Raw genomic sequence first — 16,021 nt, 5'->3', positions numbered from 1 at the left:
TCGCTCTCGCCTCTCTCTCTCTTGCTCTCGCCTCTCTCTCTCTTGCTCTTGCCTCTCTCTCTCTTGCTCTTGCCTCTCTCTCTCTTGCTCTTGCCTCTCTCTCTCTTGCTCTTGCCTCTCTCTCTCTTGCTCTTGCCTCTCTCTCTCTTGCTCTTGCCTCTCTCTCTCTTGCTCTTGCCTCTCTCTCTCTTGCTCTTGCCTCTCTCTCTCTTGCTCTTGCCTCTCTCTCTCTTGCTCTTGCCTCTCTCTCTCTTGCTCTTGCCTCTCTCTCTCTTGCTCTTGCCTCTCTCTCTCTTGCTCTTGCCTCTCTCTCTCTTGCTCTTGCCTCTCTCTCTCTTGCTCTTGCCTCTCTCTCTCTCTCTTGCCTCTCTCTCTCTCTCTTGCCTCTCTCTCTCTCTCTTGCCTCTCTCTCTCTTGCTCTTGTCTCTCTCTCTCTTGCTCTTGCCTCTCTCTCTTGCTCTTGCCTCTCTCTCTTGCTCTTGCCTCTCTCTCTTGCTCTTTCCTCTCTCTCTTGCTCTTTCCTCTCTCTCTTGCTCTTTCCTCTCTCTCTCTTGCTCTTTCCTCTCTCTCTCTTGCTCTTTCCTCTCTCTCTCTTGCTCTTTCCTCTCTCTCTCTTGCTCTTTCCTCTCTCTCTCTTGCTCTTTCCTCTCTCTCTCTTGCTCTTTCCTCTCTCTCTCTTGCTCTTTCCTCTCTCTCTCTTGCTCTTTCCTCTCTCTCTCTTGCTCTTTCCTCTCTCTCTCTTGCTCTTTCCTCTCTCTCTCGTATTCTAGCCGCTTTAATTCTTTCTCATGCTCCATTTGTTTAATTTTCAACTGAATTTTTGCCATTTCCAATGAGTCAAACTCAATCTCAGGCAACTTTAAATGCTTAACCACCGCCATAATTACCTCATCTTTTCGCATTTTGTCAAGTAATGTTAACTACAATGTTCTTGCCAAATCTAACAGTCTGCTTTTCGTTTCTGTCCATAAAGTACTACGTGTGACATTCTCCACCCCCAAAAACTTCTGAGCATCTGAAAGAGCCATTGTTCACAACACCCTCCCCACTTAAACTAAAATATCACACCGGAAAAGCAACAATCCTTCACTGTCTTTTAAGTTCACAAAAGCCAATCCAATAGATAAGACTTTTATCCCCCTTGAGCCCCCAATTGTTATGGGCGAGGCATTTACAGAACCCCAAAATGTATCATGGAGTTCAACCAACCACACCCTTTAATGGATTTGTTGCTTTTCCGAGCACACGGCTTTTTCCCTAGGTGTGGGATTACAATTATGGACACGTGGGTTTTTAAACACAAAACAATGTTTATTCCATGAACTCAACTTAATATCTTAAATAAACAGTGGATCTCTTAACACCCCTTACTTCAAAGATAACTCAGAAAATATTGCAACAGTAAATAATGCCTTAAAATGTTCTTTCAAAGAGACTTAACACCTTTAAACAAAATCACATCAGGTTAAAGGCTTTACTTCAAATCACCCAAATGATCCAGAGATAGTCTTTCATGGCAGAAATCCAGCTCACTGCAAAACACAGACACACACCCAGCTCTTTCCCAAACCAGAACTTCAAGCTGCTGTCTCAAACTGGCTTTCTCCTTTTAATCAGCTCACAGCAAACCAGAACTTCTCAAGCTGCTGTCTCAAACTCGCTTTCTCCTTTTAATCTGCTCACAGTAAAACAGCCAGGCACTTTTAAACTGCTCTCAGCAAAACCAGCCAGGCACTTTTCAAAACTGAAACTTCAAAATGGCTGAACTGAGCTGAGCTCCACCCACTCTCTGACATCACTGTTTTCTTAAAGGTACATTGCTTACACATCCATTTCTTAAAGGCATTCTTGCATGAGAGGATCTATTTCAATATGTCCAAGCATTGCCAAGGTTTGATGAGAAGGAGGTAGAAGCCTTTTTCATTTCATTTCAGAAGGTGGCTAAACAAATGAAATGGCCACAGGACATGTGGGTATTACTGATTCAAACAAAGCTGGTAGGTAGGGTTAGTGAAATGTTTGCATCACTACCGGAGGAGGTATCTGGGATGTCTGAGGAGGTGAAACAATCCATCTTGGATGCATATGAACTAGTGCCTGAAGCTTACAGACAAAGGTTTAGAAATTTAAGGAAAGAATTTGGTCAAACAAACATGGAGTTTGAAAAGCTCAAACAGAGTAATTTTGATAGGTGGATAAGGGCTTTGAAAATAGACCAAATGTATGAAGCTCTCAGAGAAATTTTACTTTTGGTGGAGTTTAAAAATTCAATTCCTGATGTAGTGAGAACTCATGTGGAAGAGCAGAGGGTTAAAACTGCGAGTTTAGCAGCAGAAATGGCAGATGATTAGGAGTTAGTTCATAAATCAAAGATTGGTTTCCGACATCAGTTTCAGCCTGTGAGGGATAGAAACTGGGGAAAAGAGAAATACTCAAGTGGCAAAGGTGATCTGATGGGAGATAATAAGGAGAGTGTACCTCAGACTAAAAAAGAAATCCAGGACGATGGAAAAGAAATGAAAAATTTCAAATGTTTTCACTGTAATAAACTAGGCCATGTAAAGTCACAGTGTTGGTTGTTGAAGAAAAGCACCGGGAAGGCTGATGTGGCAAACCAGGATAAGACAGTGGGGTTTGTTAAAGTGGTAAAGGAAAGCCAAGTGAAGCGGAGGAGGTGCAAAAGATTTTACAGCCTGTTCAAGAGGTGATTGGTAAGAAGGTGCCAGATGTCGTGAATTTACTTGTGTGGGTAAAGTTTACTCAAGTGTATCAGTAGGAGCAGGTAAAGAAGTCACAATTTTAAGAGATAGAGGAGCTAGTCAATCTTTAATGGTAAGAGGTGAGGAGTTATGTAGTTTGGGAAGAATGTGGCCAGAAAAGGTGGTAATATGTGGAATTCAGGGTGAGAGGTGTAGTGTTCCATTGTATAAGGTAAGGTTGGAAAATCCAGTGAAGAGTGGTGAAGTGGTAGTAGGAGTAATAGAGAAACTATCTTGTCCAGGAATACATTTATCTTGGGTAATGATATAGCTGGATTGCAGGTGGGAGTGATGCCTGCAGTGGTTGATAAGCCAGTGGAAAATCAGACAACTGAATTGTTGAAGGATGAGTATCCTGGGATTATTCTGGGTTGTGACTTAACAAGGTCGCAAAGTCACAGGTTAAGACAAGAGGAAAAATCAAAGAGTGAAGATGAAGCTGAAGTGCAATTATCAGAAACAATTTTTGATCAGATGTTGAAAAAGAACAAGAACAGGTGGAGGATGGGGCGGATACTTTTAGTTCAGGAAAATTGATGGAGTTACAACAGAAAGATGTAGAAATAAACCGGATGTATCAGAAAGCATACACAGAAGAGGATTCTGCGTGTATACCACAATGTTTTTACTGTAAAAGTGATGTCTTGATGAGAAAATGGAGACCTTTACATATGCAGGTGGATGAAAAGTGGGCAGAAGTTCATCAAATGGAATTGTCGGTAAGGTATAGAAAGGAGGTTTTGCGAGTTGCACATGAGGTACCAGTGGGAGTTCATTTGGGAATAAGGAAAGCTCAAGCTAAAATCCAGAGACATTTTTATTGGCCTAGACTACATAAAGATGTAGTTAAATTTTGTCAATCGTGTCACACATGTCAAGTGATAGGGAAACCTCAAGCAGTGATAAAACCAGCGCCCTTAATACCCATTCCAGCATTTGAGGAACCTTTTACAAGAGTTCTAATTGATTGCGTAGGACCGCTTCCTAAAACGAAAAGTGGGAATCAATATCTTTTGACTATAATGGATGTGTCTACTAGGTTTCCAGAGGCCATTCCAGTACGTAATATTACAGCTAAAATGATTGTGGAGGAGTTACTTTAATTCTTTACTAGATATGGACTACCCACAGAAATACAATCTGATCAAGGATCAAATTTTACCTCAAGGTTATTCAAAGAAGTTATGGATAACTTAGGAATAAAACAACTTGAATCAACTGCGTGCCATCCAGAATCGCAGGGAACGTTGGAAAGATGGCATCAGACATTAAAGACAATGTTGAGGGCTTATTGTCACGATTATCCAGAGGATTGGGATAAAGGAATTCCATTCGTACGGTTTGCAATTAGGGATGCACCTAATGGGTCAACCAAATTCAGTCCTTTTGAACTAATTTTTGGTCATGAGGTAAGAGGACCACTTAAATTGATTGAGGAAAAATTGATGAGTGAGAAATCGGAACTTACATTATTGGATTACGTGTCAAGTGTTAGGGAACGATTAAATAGAGCAGGTGAATTGGCTAGACAACATTTAAAAGTTGCACAAAATGTGATGAAACGGGTAGCGGACAAGACATCTGCAATTGATAATATGGAAAGATGTGTCATTTGAAACATGGAAGTCTGGCAATATCTGGTCTGAGAGAATGTAGGGAAAGATCCCACGAAGGGTTAACAGCAGCTGCAAAGAACAGGATTATAAAATGCAGATTCCTTCTTCCAAACAGGCTTCGCAAACAAACAGGATTTTTGTATGAAGCTAAAAACAATGGCTCACACCTTCATTGAAATTAACCATCTTAGTAAGCATCTGGAAAAGCATGGATGTGGGTTTCAGTTGAGTTAGGTGATAAATGTAAACTTTTCAAGTTATAATCAAGTGGATTTTTAACAAGAAAACTGGAGACAACCTCACAGATCACAGAATTTACAATGCAGAAGGAGGCCATTCGGCCCATCGAGTCTGCACCTGCTCTTGGAAAGAGCACCCTACCCAACCTGTCTCCAAGAACATAAATTAGACCAAAATCAAAGTGAAAATTATGAGCTGGGGATACAATTCGATAATAAAACTATAGAAATGACAGGAATCAAAATTCACATCCCTATTGAAATCATAGCATTTTGAACATCACAAAGGAAACAATGTAATCAGAGATCTATGAGCTGAGGTCATGTCAAAATGAATACTTAGTTGTGTTAGAAAAATTTAGAATAAAGGTACCTTTTACAATCCAAGTGAAATAAAAATTACTTTAAAATAAAGTCATAAAAATTTAACTGTTAGAAAAATATATAAACCCTGAGAAAGGGGCAGAGAGAGGAAGAAACAGAGAAGGAACGAGAGAAGCAAGCAGAGTCAGTTTACAGTCAGCTTGGTCATGGGACAGAGCAAAGCAGCCGAGCTAAAACAGTTAATACATCGAAGGAAGACCAGAATTTAAAGAGGAGGCAGAGTCAGCTCAGAGTCAGCTAGCAGAGCCAGCTCGGTACATGGGAAAGATAGGACAGAGCAACCGAGCTAACCAGCGAATACATCTAAAGAAGACCAGACTTTAAAGAAGATTGATTGTCAAGGTGGGCCTGAAGGTCCCTTCAACCAACCAGAAGGATCCAGAAGCAAGATCTTTTTACTTTTTTGTAAAGACAGTGATTGCAGCTTTTAAAAGAAAAAATATAATAATAAAATAATTTAATTTAACCTGAAACAGTGGTTATTCCAAAGTCTACTTTACTTACTTAGCAATGCGGGACCCAGGATCGATGCTACTAAGTGGGAAGTAGATGAAATCTTCTGTGAAGGAATGGGTTATACCGGGGGATAACTTGAAAATATAGTTTGACCTGAATAGCACCCACCGAAGCCTGCATAGGAGTCAGGGAGTGAGAATCCCTGTTCACCATTTAGAATATCTACCCTTTTTGGTATGGGGGAATTCTAAGAATAGTGGTGAGTTTTCAACAACATATCCAAAGTTTGTAGTTTTGCCAGTGGAGATAAAGTTTTAGTGTTGTTACCAGTGGTAGGTGAACCTTCAAAAGCAAGGTTTGGTGGACCTTATCAGATTGAAAGGAAATTAAGTGAGGTGAATTATGTGGTAAAAACACCAGATAGACGGAAAACTCACCGTGTGTGTCATGTGAATATGCTTAAAAAGGTACTTTGAAAGGGAAGGAGAGAAAAAGGAGGAGGTTTTAATGATTCTAACTCAAAGTGACGAACCAAATCCAGATAACTGAATTTGACATACCTCAAATTAAATTGGAAAACGAGGATGTTCTTAAAAATTGGGATAAATTGTCGGGTTACCTTCCAGAGGAAAAACGAACAGACCTGAAAGAGTTATTGATATCACATGGGCAGGTTTGTGGAGATAAATTGGGAAGTACTAAAATGGCTATACATGATGTAGATGTGGGAAAGGCTGTTCCGATCAGACAACATCCATACAGACTTAACCCTTTAAAATTGGCACAGGTTAACAGAGAGATTAAGAGTATGCTTAAAAATGGCATAATTGAAGTGGGTTGCAGCCAATGAAGCTCACCTATAGTGATGGTACCAAAACCGGACAGTACCCAATGGTTGTATGTGGACTATAGAAAGGTTAATGCAGTTACAAGAACGGACTCTTATCCTATCACACTTTTGGAGGATTGCAATGAGAAAGTGGGACAAACAGCTTTTATTTGCAAACTGTATTTACTTAAAGGTTACTGGCAGGTACCTTTATCCGAAAGGGCGAAGGCGATTTCGGCTTTTGTGACTCCAGATGGTATATACCAATTCAAAGTTATGCCATTTGGCATGAAAAACGCCCCAGCCACATTTCAACAGTTAACTAAAAAAGTTGTTTCAGGATTACCCAATGGTGCAGCATACATCGACGATCTGGTAATTTTCAGCCATTCATGGAAAGAAAATTTGAAACATCTGATGGGATAATTCGATCGACTTCAGGAGGCGGGTTTGGTGATAAACCTAGCCAAAAGTGAATTTGGAAAAGCCCAAGTCATTTTTCTTGACCATACAATCGGACGGGGTTGAATGGTCCCACGGGATGTGAAAACAAAAGTGATTGGGGAGTTTCCGATACCCTCGACACGTCGGGAAATAATGCGATTTCTTGGTATGAGTGAATTTTACCGGAAATTTGTATCGAACTTCAGCAGTGTGGTCGCTCCACTGATGGACTTGCTCAAAAAGCGTAACAAATTCCAGTGGACAGCAGAGTGTCAACAGGCATTTGACGGCCTGAAGGCTGTGTTACCACTGCTCCGGTGTTAGCCATCCCAAATTACACAAAACCATTCAAAGTGGCGGTTGATGCGAGTGATGTGGGTGTAGGTGCAGTGCTTCTACAAGATGACGACGAAGAGCTAGAGTGGCCTATTGGCTATGTTTCAAAGAAATTGAATTCTCACCAGAAAAAGTATTCAACGATTGAGAAGGAGACGTTGAGTTTGGTTCTAGCTTTGCAACATTTTCACATTTATGTGACCAGCAATCCGTCTGACACCATTATATATACTGAAAATAATCCGTTGACGTTTTTGGAGCGATTCCGGAATAACAGTGCAAGGCTGTTTCGCTGGAGTTTATTGTTACAGCCATTTCATTTAAAAATAGTACATGTGGCAGGACGGAAAACGCGATAGCCGCTGCTTTGTCACGAATGTGATGAACGGAAGCAGTTTCAGTTGGAGGAAGAACGACGAAAAAAATGGACTATATTATTATACCTGTTTGCGTGTATCGTTTCTTCGAAACGAAAAAGTATATTTACTGTGTGCATTTCTTAAAGGATAGTGAAAAGGTGAAAAATGAAACCATCTTGAAGTTGATGGGGTTTTTTTTTTCTTGGGGGAGGTGTCATGAGAATGTCACTTTAAGAAAAAATGTTACTGCAGTGATGTCAGAGTGTGGGTGGAGCGGAGCTCTGGCTCTGTTTTTTAGTATCACTGAGAAAAGCTTGGGTGTGTCTGTGTGTTTTTGTTTTTCTTTTTCAATGTTGGAGCTGAAGCCAGACAAAGCAGGTGTACTGCTGTTTTCTCTGCCATAAGAAGACTATCGCTTGATCATTTGGTGGATTCAGAATTATAAATGTTCTGAGTAGTGACTTTAACCTGATGTGCTTCTGTTAAAGGTTATGGTTTTTGTAAGTCTTCTGGATGTTAAAAGGACAGCGTATGCATTACTTAGTGTTGTATTCTTTGGGGGTTGTATTTGAATTAATGGTTGCTAAGATGTTCACTGTCTGTTTTAAAATGGTTAACTTGAGTTCATAGAATAAACATTGTTTTGCTTTAAAAAATACTTTTCCATTTCTGTAGAGTGGGCCGTGTGCTCCCCATACCACAATCTATTAAAAGTTGTGGGTCATGTGAACTCCATGATACACTTTCGGGTTCTATAAACCCTGGCCCATAACACAGTCAATGAAGGAAACTGTACTCTGCTTTTCTTCCCCAGTCCAACGGAACAGGTAATTGTGCAAAAAAAATAGGGGGAAGAATTATGTCACCTCTTGCTAATTAAATAATAAATTACTCATCCAGTGTCACCTTACCCAAATCATCACTCGGATTTCTATCTGTTTCAGTTGTATTTGAATCCATACCCACTTACTGCTTATATGGTAAAGGTTCCAGGAGATACTACTGGATAAACTTCAAAGAGTCTAATTAGGAGTCTATGATCAAAATCCAAATGCAGCCCCTGCACAGAGGGATGTACCAATTCAGTGAAAACAATGATGAGCAAACAAAAAGCATCAGGGTTTTGATTTGTACTTATAATTTCAATAGGGCGGCATGGAAGCACAGTGCTGAGCACTGTTGCTTCACAGCTCCAGGGTCCCAGGTTTGATTCCTAACTTGGGTCACTGTCCATGCGGAGTCTGCACCTTCACCCAGTGTCTGCGTGGGTTTCCTCCGGGTGTTCTGATTTCCTCCCACAATCCAAAGATGTGTAGGTTAGGTGGATTGGCCATGCTAAATTGCCCTTAAGTGTCCAAAAAGGGGAGGTGGGGTTACAGGGTTACGAGCATAGGGCAGAGGTGTGGGCTTAACTTTCCAAGGGCCGGTGCAGGCTAGATGGGCCGAGTGGCCTCCTTCTGCACTGTAAATTCTGTGATTCTAGTAGCGAGATTGGAAGGGTGCCCAGTGGAAAGGGGGGGAAACTGGAAGGGGGGAATTTACAGTGCAGAAGGAGGCCATATATTTTGCCCAACTTCAATGGATGGCACAAAACTAATCTCAAACATATCAATTTTCTTTCTGGCTGAACATTTTATTCTGCAATGTTTAATTTTTCTGAAATTCCGGAAGATTTAATTATACATCTGATGGCAGCTACACTTACCTTCACTGAGTCAGTTTCTGGTTTTTTTGGACTGTCATTTGATTCCACTATCCTCAAGAACTTTTCATCATTTGAATTCAAGACTTCTGGATCACCAAGTACTTGCAGGCTCACATCTTCAGTACAAACAGCATGATCTACACCGTTGTGATTAAGATTACAATGGATAGCTGCAAAATTGAAGATTAATAAAACATAATAAACATTTGAAAGATAAGTTGCATTAACAAATTCCTATTGTGGGAGATCGCTACACACCTTTGCTAACATACATTTAAACCACAATTGAATATGGTTGCAATGGAGTCAAATTGCAAGGCTATAGATTGCCAATTCTCTTTTTCCCAGTTAAGGGGCAATTTAGCGCGGCTAATCCACCTACTCTGCACATCTTTGGGTTATGGGGGTGAGACCTACGCAGACACTGGGAGAACGTGCAAACTCCACATGGACAGTGACCCGGGGCCGGGATTGAATTTGGATTCTTGGTGCCGTGAGGCAGCAGTGCTAAACACTGCGCCACCGTGCTGCCCTTGTGTGACTCAATATAGCAAGCTCTCTTCTCAGTTGTTGTTCAGTGGGTGACTCTTGCCCCTACAGGTTCCATGTCCCTCTCCGGTGTGTGTAAAAGGTACATAAGAGAAAAGTTATCTCCAGTCTCCTGGTCAATATTTAACTCTCAAATAAACATCACCAGAGAAAACATTATCTGGGATTACATTGCCATTTCTAGGAGCTCACTTATGTGCAATTTGGCTGCTGCATTTCCTGCCACAACAGTGATTACTGCGCTCCAAAAGTACTTCATTGGCTGTCAAGTGTTTTGGGACATTGTGTTTGTGAAGGTGCTATAAAAACCCAAGTCAGTTTTTTTAAGGAGGACATCCCACAGGCAGCTACTGGTTCCTGAAACGTGCATCAATGAAAGCTTGGAAGGGGGTCTGTGCAATGTTGGTCAATATCTAAAGTGGGATTCCCTTTACCCCCATATGTTCACTTATAGTGTGAAGAATAACTTGCCGATAGCAGCATTGTTAAGGGTTACCCACATGTGTAGAAATTCAAGATTGTAAATTTCTAATAGCTTTTAGCACTAAGAAAAGCACTGTAAAAATGTGAAAATCAGAGTGCATCAACTGAGCAAATATAGAAGGTTGCTGACCTCGGGCATGTTCTGGAGTGTGTTGTCAGATTTTGATTCTTGCCAAACTGACAGAACATGGTGACCTGATCACCATGATATAACATGTATGCAATATTATTAAAGACAAACATGCAATCATTTGGTAAAGGTTTGAGATCTTCAACCACTTGCCAGAGTCAGGAGAACACCTGAAAAACTGTTTTGCTATCCAACTGTCCAACAAAGCGAGCCGCTTCGATACACTCGCAAATGCTGCCGACGATCTTTGAATGATGTTCGGTTTCTGATAGTGCGCTTAATTGATATATTTGGAGATTCAAGGGGGGGGGGGGGGGGAAAAATCAACAAATCTCTGTATTGCATCTGTATTTTGTCTCTTACCTTGTTGATGATCTGGATACTGCCATTTCTGATCGCAGCACCTGGACATTTAATAAATCTTGGATTCAGGGCGAATCTCCTGTAATCTATCATTCAACACCAATAGCACTCTATTCTTTTCAAGCGCTGGGTTCAACAGATCTAATGTTTTTGTCCCACTGATCCAGCATGCCAAAACTGTATATTTTGACTCTCATTTTTAGTCATGCACTGCCGTGTGTTGATCGTGCACCTCAACTACCTTTGCAAAAAGAGCCAACTACCAGCTAAACAGAACAATTTCATTCTCATGTCACAAGATTGCCGAAGAAAATTTCCAAGAACATTAGGATCTCTATTCTTCTGAACGCTGACTCCTGCTTTCACAGAACAATCCTGCAGACCAAAATGAATGGTAATTTAGATCTACCGAGGCAACAGGAACAGAAAATATATCAAACGATGAACTGTTTTTATTGTTTAATTGAGCAAATGGCCTTTCAGCTTGAAGGTCATTAGAAATCAGACATCTGAACTATATTCTAATAGAGACAATCTGACTGATATGTGACATGTCCAACAGGAACTTCTGGTTAATTCCGTTTTTTGACAATTAGGAATGCCTCACTTCCTTTTCTTCAATTTTGGCAGGGCCTGAATAGGGCATATCCACACTGGGTTCGGTTCTAGGTTTAAGCTCCCTCTACCTCCTGGCAGCTCCCTTTTCATTTCCAGTGCTTTAAGCTGGAACTCTCTCTCATTTACGTTTTCCTCTCTCTCCAATTCCAACGTCATCATTTCAATTTGAAAAGATGCATCTTTCTTTTTACTACATCTCCAATTCTTTCTTTTTGCTATATTTCTATTTTTTTAAAAATATGTTTATTAAAAAATTTCATAATAAAATTATACAAAACAGTTAACACAAGTTGCGCAATAAAAGAGCAAGAGTAACAAGCAAAAACACAAATTGACAACTCCAAAAAACAACCAAAATCCCCTAACAGCTGATGATGTCCAGCTCCGTGGGACCTGTACAAGCAGGACGGGTTGCATCTGAACCAGAGGGGCACCAATATCCTGGGAGGGAGGTTTGCTAGTACTCTTCGGGAGGGTTTAAACTAATTTGGCTGGGGAATGGGAACCGGATTTGTAGTCCAGCAACTAAGGTAGCCGATATTCAGGATGCCAAAGCGTGTAATGAGGCAGTGGGGAAGGGAACACTGACAAAGGAGAGTACTTGCAGGCACGGAGATGGGTTGAAGTGTGTATACTTCAACGCAAGAAGCATCAAGAATAAGGTGGGTGAACTTAAGGCATGGATCGGTACTTGGGACTACGATGTGGTGGCCATCACGGAAACTTGGATAGAAGATGGGCAGAAATGGTTGTTGGAGGTCCCTGGTTATAGATGTTTCAATAAGATTAGGGAGGGTGGTAAAAGAGGTGGGGGGGGGGGGGGGGAGGGGGTGGCATTGTTAATTAGAGATAGTATAACAGCTGCAGAAAGGCAGTTCGAGGAGTATCACCCTAATGAGGTAGTATGGGTTGAAGTCAGAAATAGGAAAGGAGCAGTCACCTTGTTAGGAGTTTTCTACAGGCCCCCCAATAGTAGCAGAGATGTGGAGGAACAGATTGGGAAACAGATTTTGGAAAGGTGCAGAAGTCACAGGGTAGTAGTCATGGGTGACTTTAACTTCCCAAATATTGAGTGGAAACTCTTCAGATCAAATAGTTTGGATGGGGTGGTGTTTGTGCAGTGTGTCCAGGAAGCTTTTCTAACACAGTATGTAGATTGTCCGACCAGAGGAGGGGCAATATTGGATTTAGTACTTGGTAATGAACCAGGGCAAGTGATAGATTTGTTAGTGGGGGAGCATTTTGGAGATAGTGACCACAATTCTGTGACTTTCACTTTAGTAATGGAGAGGGATAGGTGCGTGCAACAGGGCAAGGTTTACAATTGGGGGAAGGGTAAATACGATGTTGTCAGACAAGAATTGAAGTGCATAAGTTGGGAACTTAGGCTGTCAGGGAAGGACACAAGTGAAATGTGGAACTTGTTCAAGGAACAGGTACGTGTCCTTGATATGTATGTCCCTGTCAGGCAGGGAAGAGATGGTTGAGTGAGGGAACCATGGTTGACAAGAGAGGTTGAATGTCTTGTTAAGAGGAAAAAGGAGACGTATGTAAGGCTGAGGAAACAAGGTTCAGACAGGGCATTGGAGGGATACAAGATAGCCAGGAGGGAACTGAAGAAAGGGATTAGGAGAGCTAAGAGAGGACATGAACTATCTTTGGCGGGTAGGATCAAGGAAAACCACAAGGCCTTTTACACGTGAGAAATATGAGAATGACTAGAGCGAGGGTAGGTCCGATCAAGGACAGTAGCGGGAGATTGTGTATTGTGTCTGAAGAGATAGGAGGGGTCTTGAATGAGTACTTTTCTTCTGTATTTACAAATGAGAGGGGCGATATTGTTGGAGAGGACAGTGTGAAACAGACTGGTAAGCTCGAGGAAATACTTGTTAGGAAGGAAGATGTGTTGGGCATTTTGAAAAACTTGAGGATAGACAAGTCCCCCGGGCCTGGCGGGATATATCCAAGGATTCTATGGGAAGCAAGAGATGAAATTGCAGAGCCGTTGGCAATGATCTTTTCGTCCTCACTGTCAACAGGGGTAGTACCAGGGGATTGGAGAGTGGCGAATGTCGTGCCCCTGTTCAAAAAAGGGACTAGGGATAACCCTGGGAATTACAGGCCAGTTAGTCTTACTTCGGTGGTAGGCAAAGTAATGGAAAGGGTTCTGAAGGATAGGATTTCTGAGCATCTGGAAAGACACTGCTTGATTAGGGATAGTCAGCACGGATTTGTGAGGGGTAGGTCTTGCCTTACAAATCCTATTGAATTCTTTGAGGAGGTGACCAAGCATGTGGATGAAGGTAAAGCAGTGGATGTAGTGTACATGGATTTTAGTAAGGCATTTGATAAGGTTCCCCATGGTAGGCTTCTGCAGAAAGTAAGGAGGCATGGGATAGTGGGAAATTTGGCCAGTTGGATAACGAACTGGCTAACCGATAGAAGTCAGAGAGTGGTGGTGGATGGCAAATATTCAGCCTGGATCCCAGTTACCAGTGGCGTACCGCAGGGATCAGTTCTGGGTCCTCTGCTGTTTGTGATTTTCATTAATGACTTGGATGAGGGAGTTGAAGGGTGGGTCAGTAAATTTGCAGACGATACGAAGATTGGTGGAGTTGTGGATAGTAACGAGGGCTGTTGTCGGCTGCAAAGAGACATAGATAGGATGCAGAGCTGGGCTGAGAAGTGGCAGATGGAGTTTAACCCTGAAAAGTGTGAGGTTGTCCATTTTGGAAGGACAAATATGAATGCGGAATACAGGGTTAACAGTAGAGTTCTTGGCAATGTGGAGGAGCAGAGAGATCTTGGGGTCTATGTTCATACATCTTTGAAAGTTGCCACTCAAGTGGATAGAGCTGTGAAGAAGGCCTATGGTGTGCTCGCGTTCATTAACAGAGGGATTGAATTTAAGAGCCGTGAGGTGATAATGCAGCTGTACAAAACTTTGGTAAGGCCACATTTGGAGTTCTGTGTACAGTTCTGGTCACCTCATTTTAGGAAGGATGTGGAAGCTTTGGAAAAGGTGCAAAGAAGATTTACCAGGATGTTACCTGGAATGGAGAGTAGGTCTTACGAGGAAAGGTTGAGGATGCTAGGCCTTTTCTCATTAGAACGGAGAAGGATGAGGGGCGACTTGATAGAGGTTTATAAGATGTTCAGGGGAATAGATAGAGTAGACAGTCAGAGACTTTTTCCCCAGGTGGAACACACCATTACAAGGGGACATAAATTTAAGGTGAAAGGTGGAAGATATAGGAGGGATATCAGAGGTAGGTTCTTTACCCAGAGAGTAGTGGGGGCATGGAATGCACTGCCTGTGGAAGTAGTTGAGTCGGAAACATTAGGGACCTTCAAGCAGCTATTGGATAGGTACATGGATTATAGTAAAATGATATAGTGTAGATTTATTTGTTCTTAAGGGCAGCACGGTAGCATTGTGGATAGCACAATTGCTTCACAGCTCCAGGGTCCCAGGTTCGATTCCGGCTTGGGTCACTGTCTGTGCGGAGTCTGCACGTCCTCCCCGTGTCTGCGTGGGTTTCCTCCGGGTGCTCCCGTTTGCTACCACAGTCCAAAGATGTGCAGGGTAGGTGGATTGGCCATGATAAATTGCCCTTAGTGTCCAAAATTGCCCTTGGTGTTGGGTAGGGTGCCGAATGGCCTCCTTCTGCACTGTAAATTCAATGATAATCTATGATTAATCTAGGACAAAGGTTCGGCACAACATCGTGGGCCGAAGGGCCTGTTCTGTGCTGTATTTTCTATGTTCTATGTTAACAGCTGCAATCTTAGAACCTTTCTCCTGACCCTCTAATGGTGCACTTAACCTTCTTGAAATGTAAGAAAGGCATGAAGTCCCCCAACCAAGCCGAGGAGCTGGACGTAGTAGGAGATCGCCACCCAACCAGAACCTATCTCCAGGCTTTCACCGAGGTGAAGGCGAGGACATCGACCTTCGCCCCTGTCTGAAGCACTGGCGAATCTGATACCCCAAAAATGGCTACCAATGGACATGGGAGTATTTCTGTCATGGTGTTGAAGAAAGAGATCCAAAAGCTTACCAGCTGGGTAAGGAATAAAGATTTAAATTGTTTGCGCAGGCCCATAACAGCTGATTTCTGTTCTTGTGTGGGGCGCAGTGGTTGCTGGTTAAGTGTTTTATTTTTACCTGTATTTAAGTTGGGCAATTTCTAAACCCTAGACTTGTAGTGTCCCCCGCCCTTCCACCTCCTTTAACCTAAGGGGTAGAGTGAATAACAGGTAAGCTCTTTCTTTTTTATCTAGAGGGGATGGCAGGGAAGGCAGGGCAATGTTCCTCCTGCAGAATGTTTGAGGTGAGAGGTGCCGTCAGTGTCCCTGCTGATTTCACCTGTGGGAAGTGCACCCATCTCCAGCTCCTCAGAAACCACATTAGGGAACTGGAGCTGGATGAACTTCGGATCATTCGGGAAGCAGAGGTGGTCATATCATAGATGTAGCTTCAGGGATGGAGTTACTCTGAAGAATCAAGGTAGATGGGTGACGGTGAGAGGGGCTGGGAGGAAGCAGTCAGTGAAGGGATCCTCGGTGGTCATTCCCCTCAGTAACAAGTATACCGTTTTGGATACTGTTGAAGGGGACGACCTACCAGGGCTAAGCCACGGTGAATGGATCTCCAGCAGTGCATCTGTCCCTGTGACTCAGAAGGGAAGGAGGGAGGGCAGGAGAGCAATAGTTATTGGGGACTCGATAGTTAGAGCAACAGATAGATG

At 42.3% G+C, this 16,021-nt stretch overlaps 1 protein-coding gene across 4 annotated transcripts in view; it reads right to left on the bottom strand.

Moving 5' to 3' along the window:
* The window catches only part of samd12 (sterile alpha motif domain containing 12), a 234,754-nt gene that overhangs the window by 186,995 nt on the left and 31,738 nt on the right, over positions 1-16,021 (bottom strand). Inside the window, exons 1-2 of one of the 4 annotated variants that reach the window (XM_072467405.1) lie at positions 9,386-9,508; positions 9,128-9,297 (exon numbers count right to left, since the gene is read on the bottom strand). In XM_072467405.1, coding sequence (XP_072323506.1) covers positions 9,128-9,297; positions 9,386-9,401 — 186 coding nt within the window. In that variant the 5' untranslated portion in view covers positions 9,402-9,508. Of the gene's footprint in view, positions 1-9,127; positions 9,298-9,385; positions 9,509-16,021 lie in introns of those variants that run through there. The other 3 variants (XM_072467407.1, XM_072467408.1, XM_072467406.1) reach the window with 3 other exon arrangements.

This window comes from Scyliorhinus torazame, chromosome 11 (genome assembly GCF_047496885.1).
Source record: "Scyliorhinus torazame isolate Kashiwa2021f chromosome 11, sScyTor2.1, whole genome shotgun sequence".
Lineage (NCBI taxonomy): Eukaryota > Metazoa > Chordata > Chondrichthyes > Carcharhiniformes > Scyliorhinidae > Scyliorhinus > Scyliorhinus torazame.
This window is presented reverse-complemented; position numbering and strand designations above follow the sequence as displayed.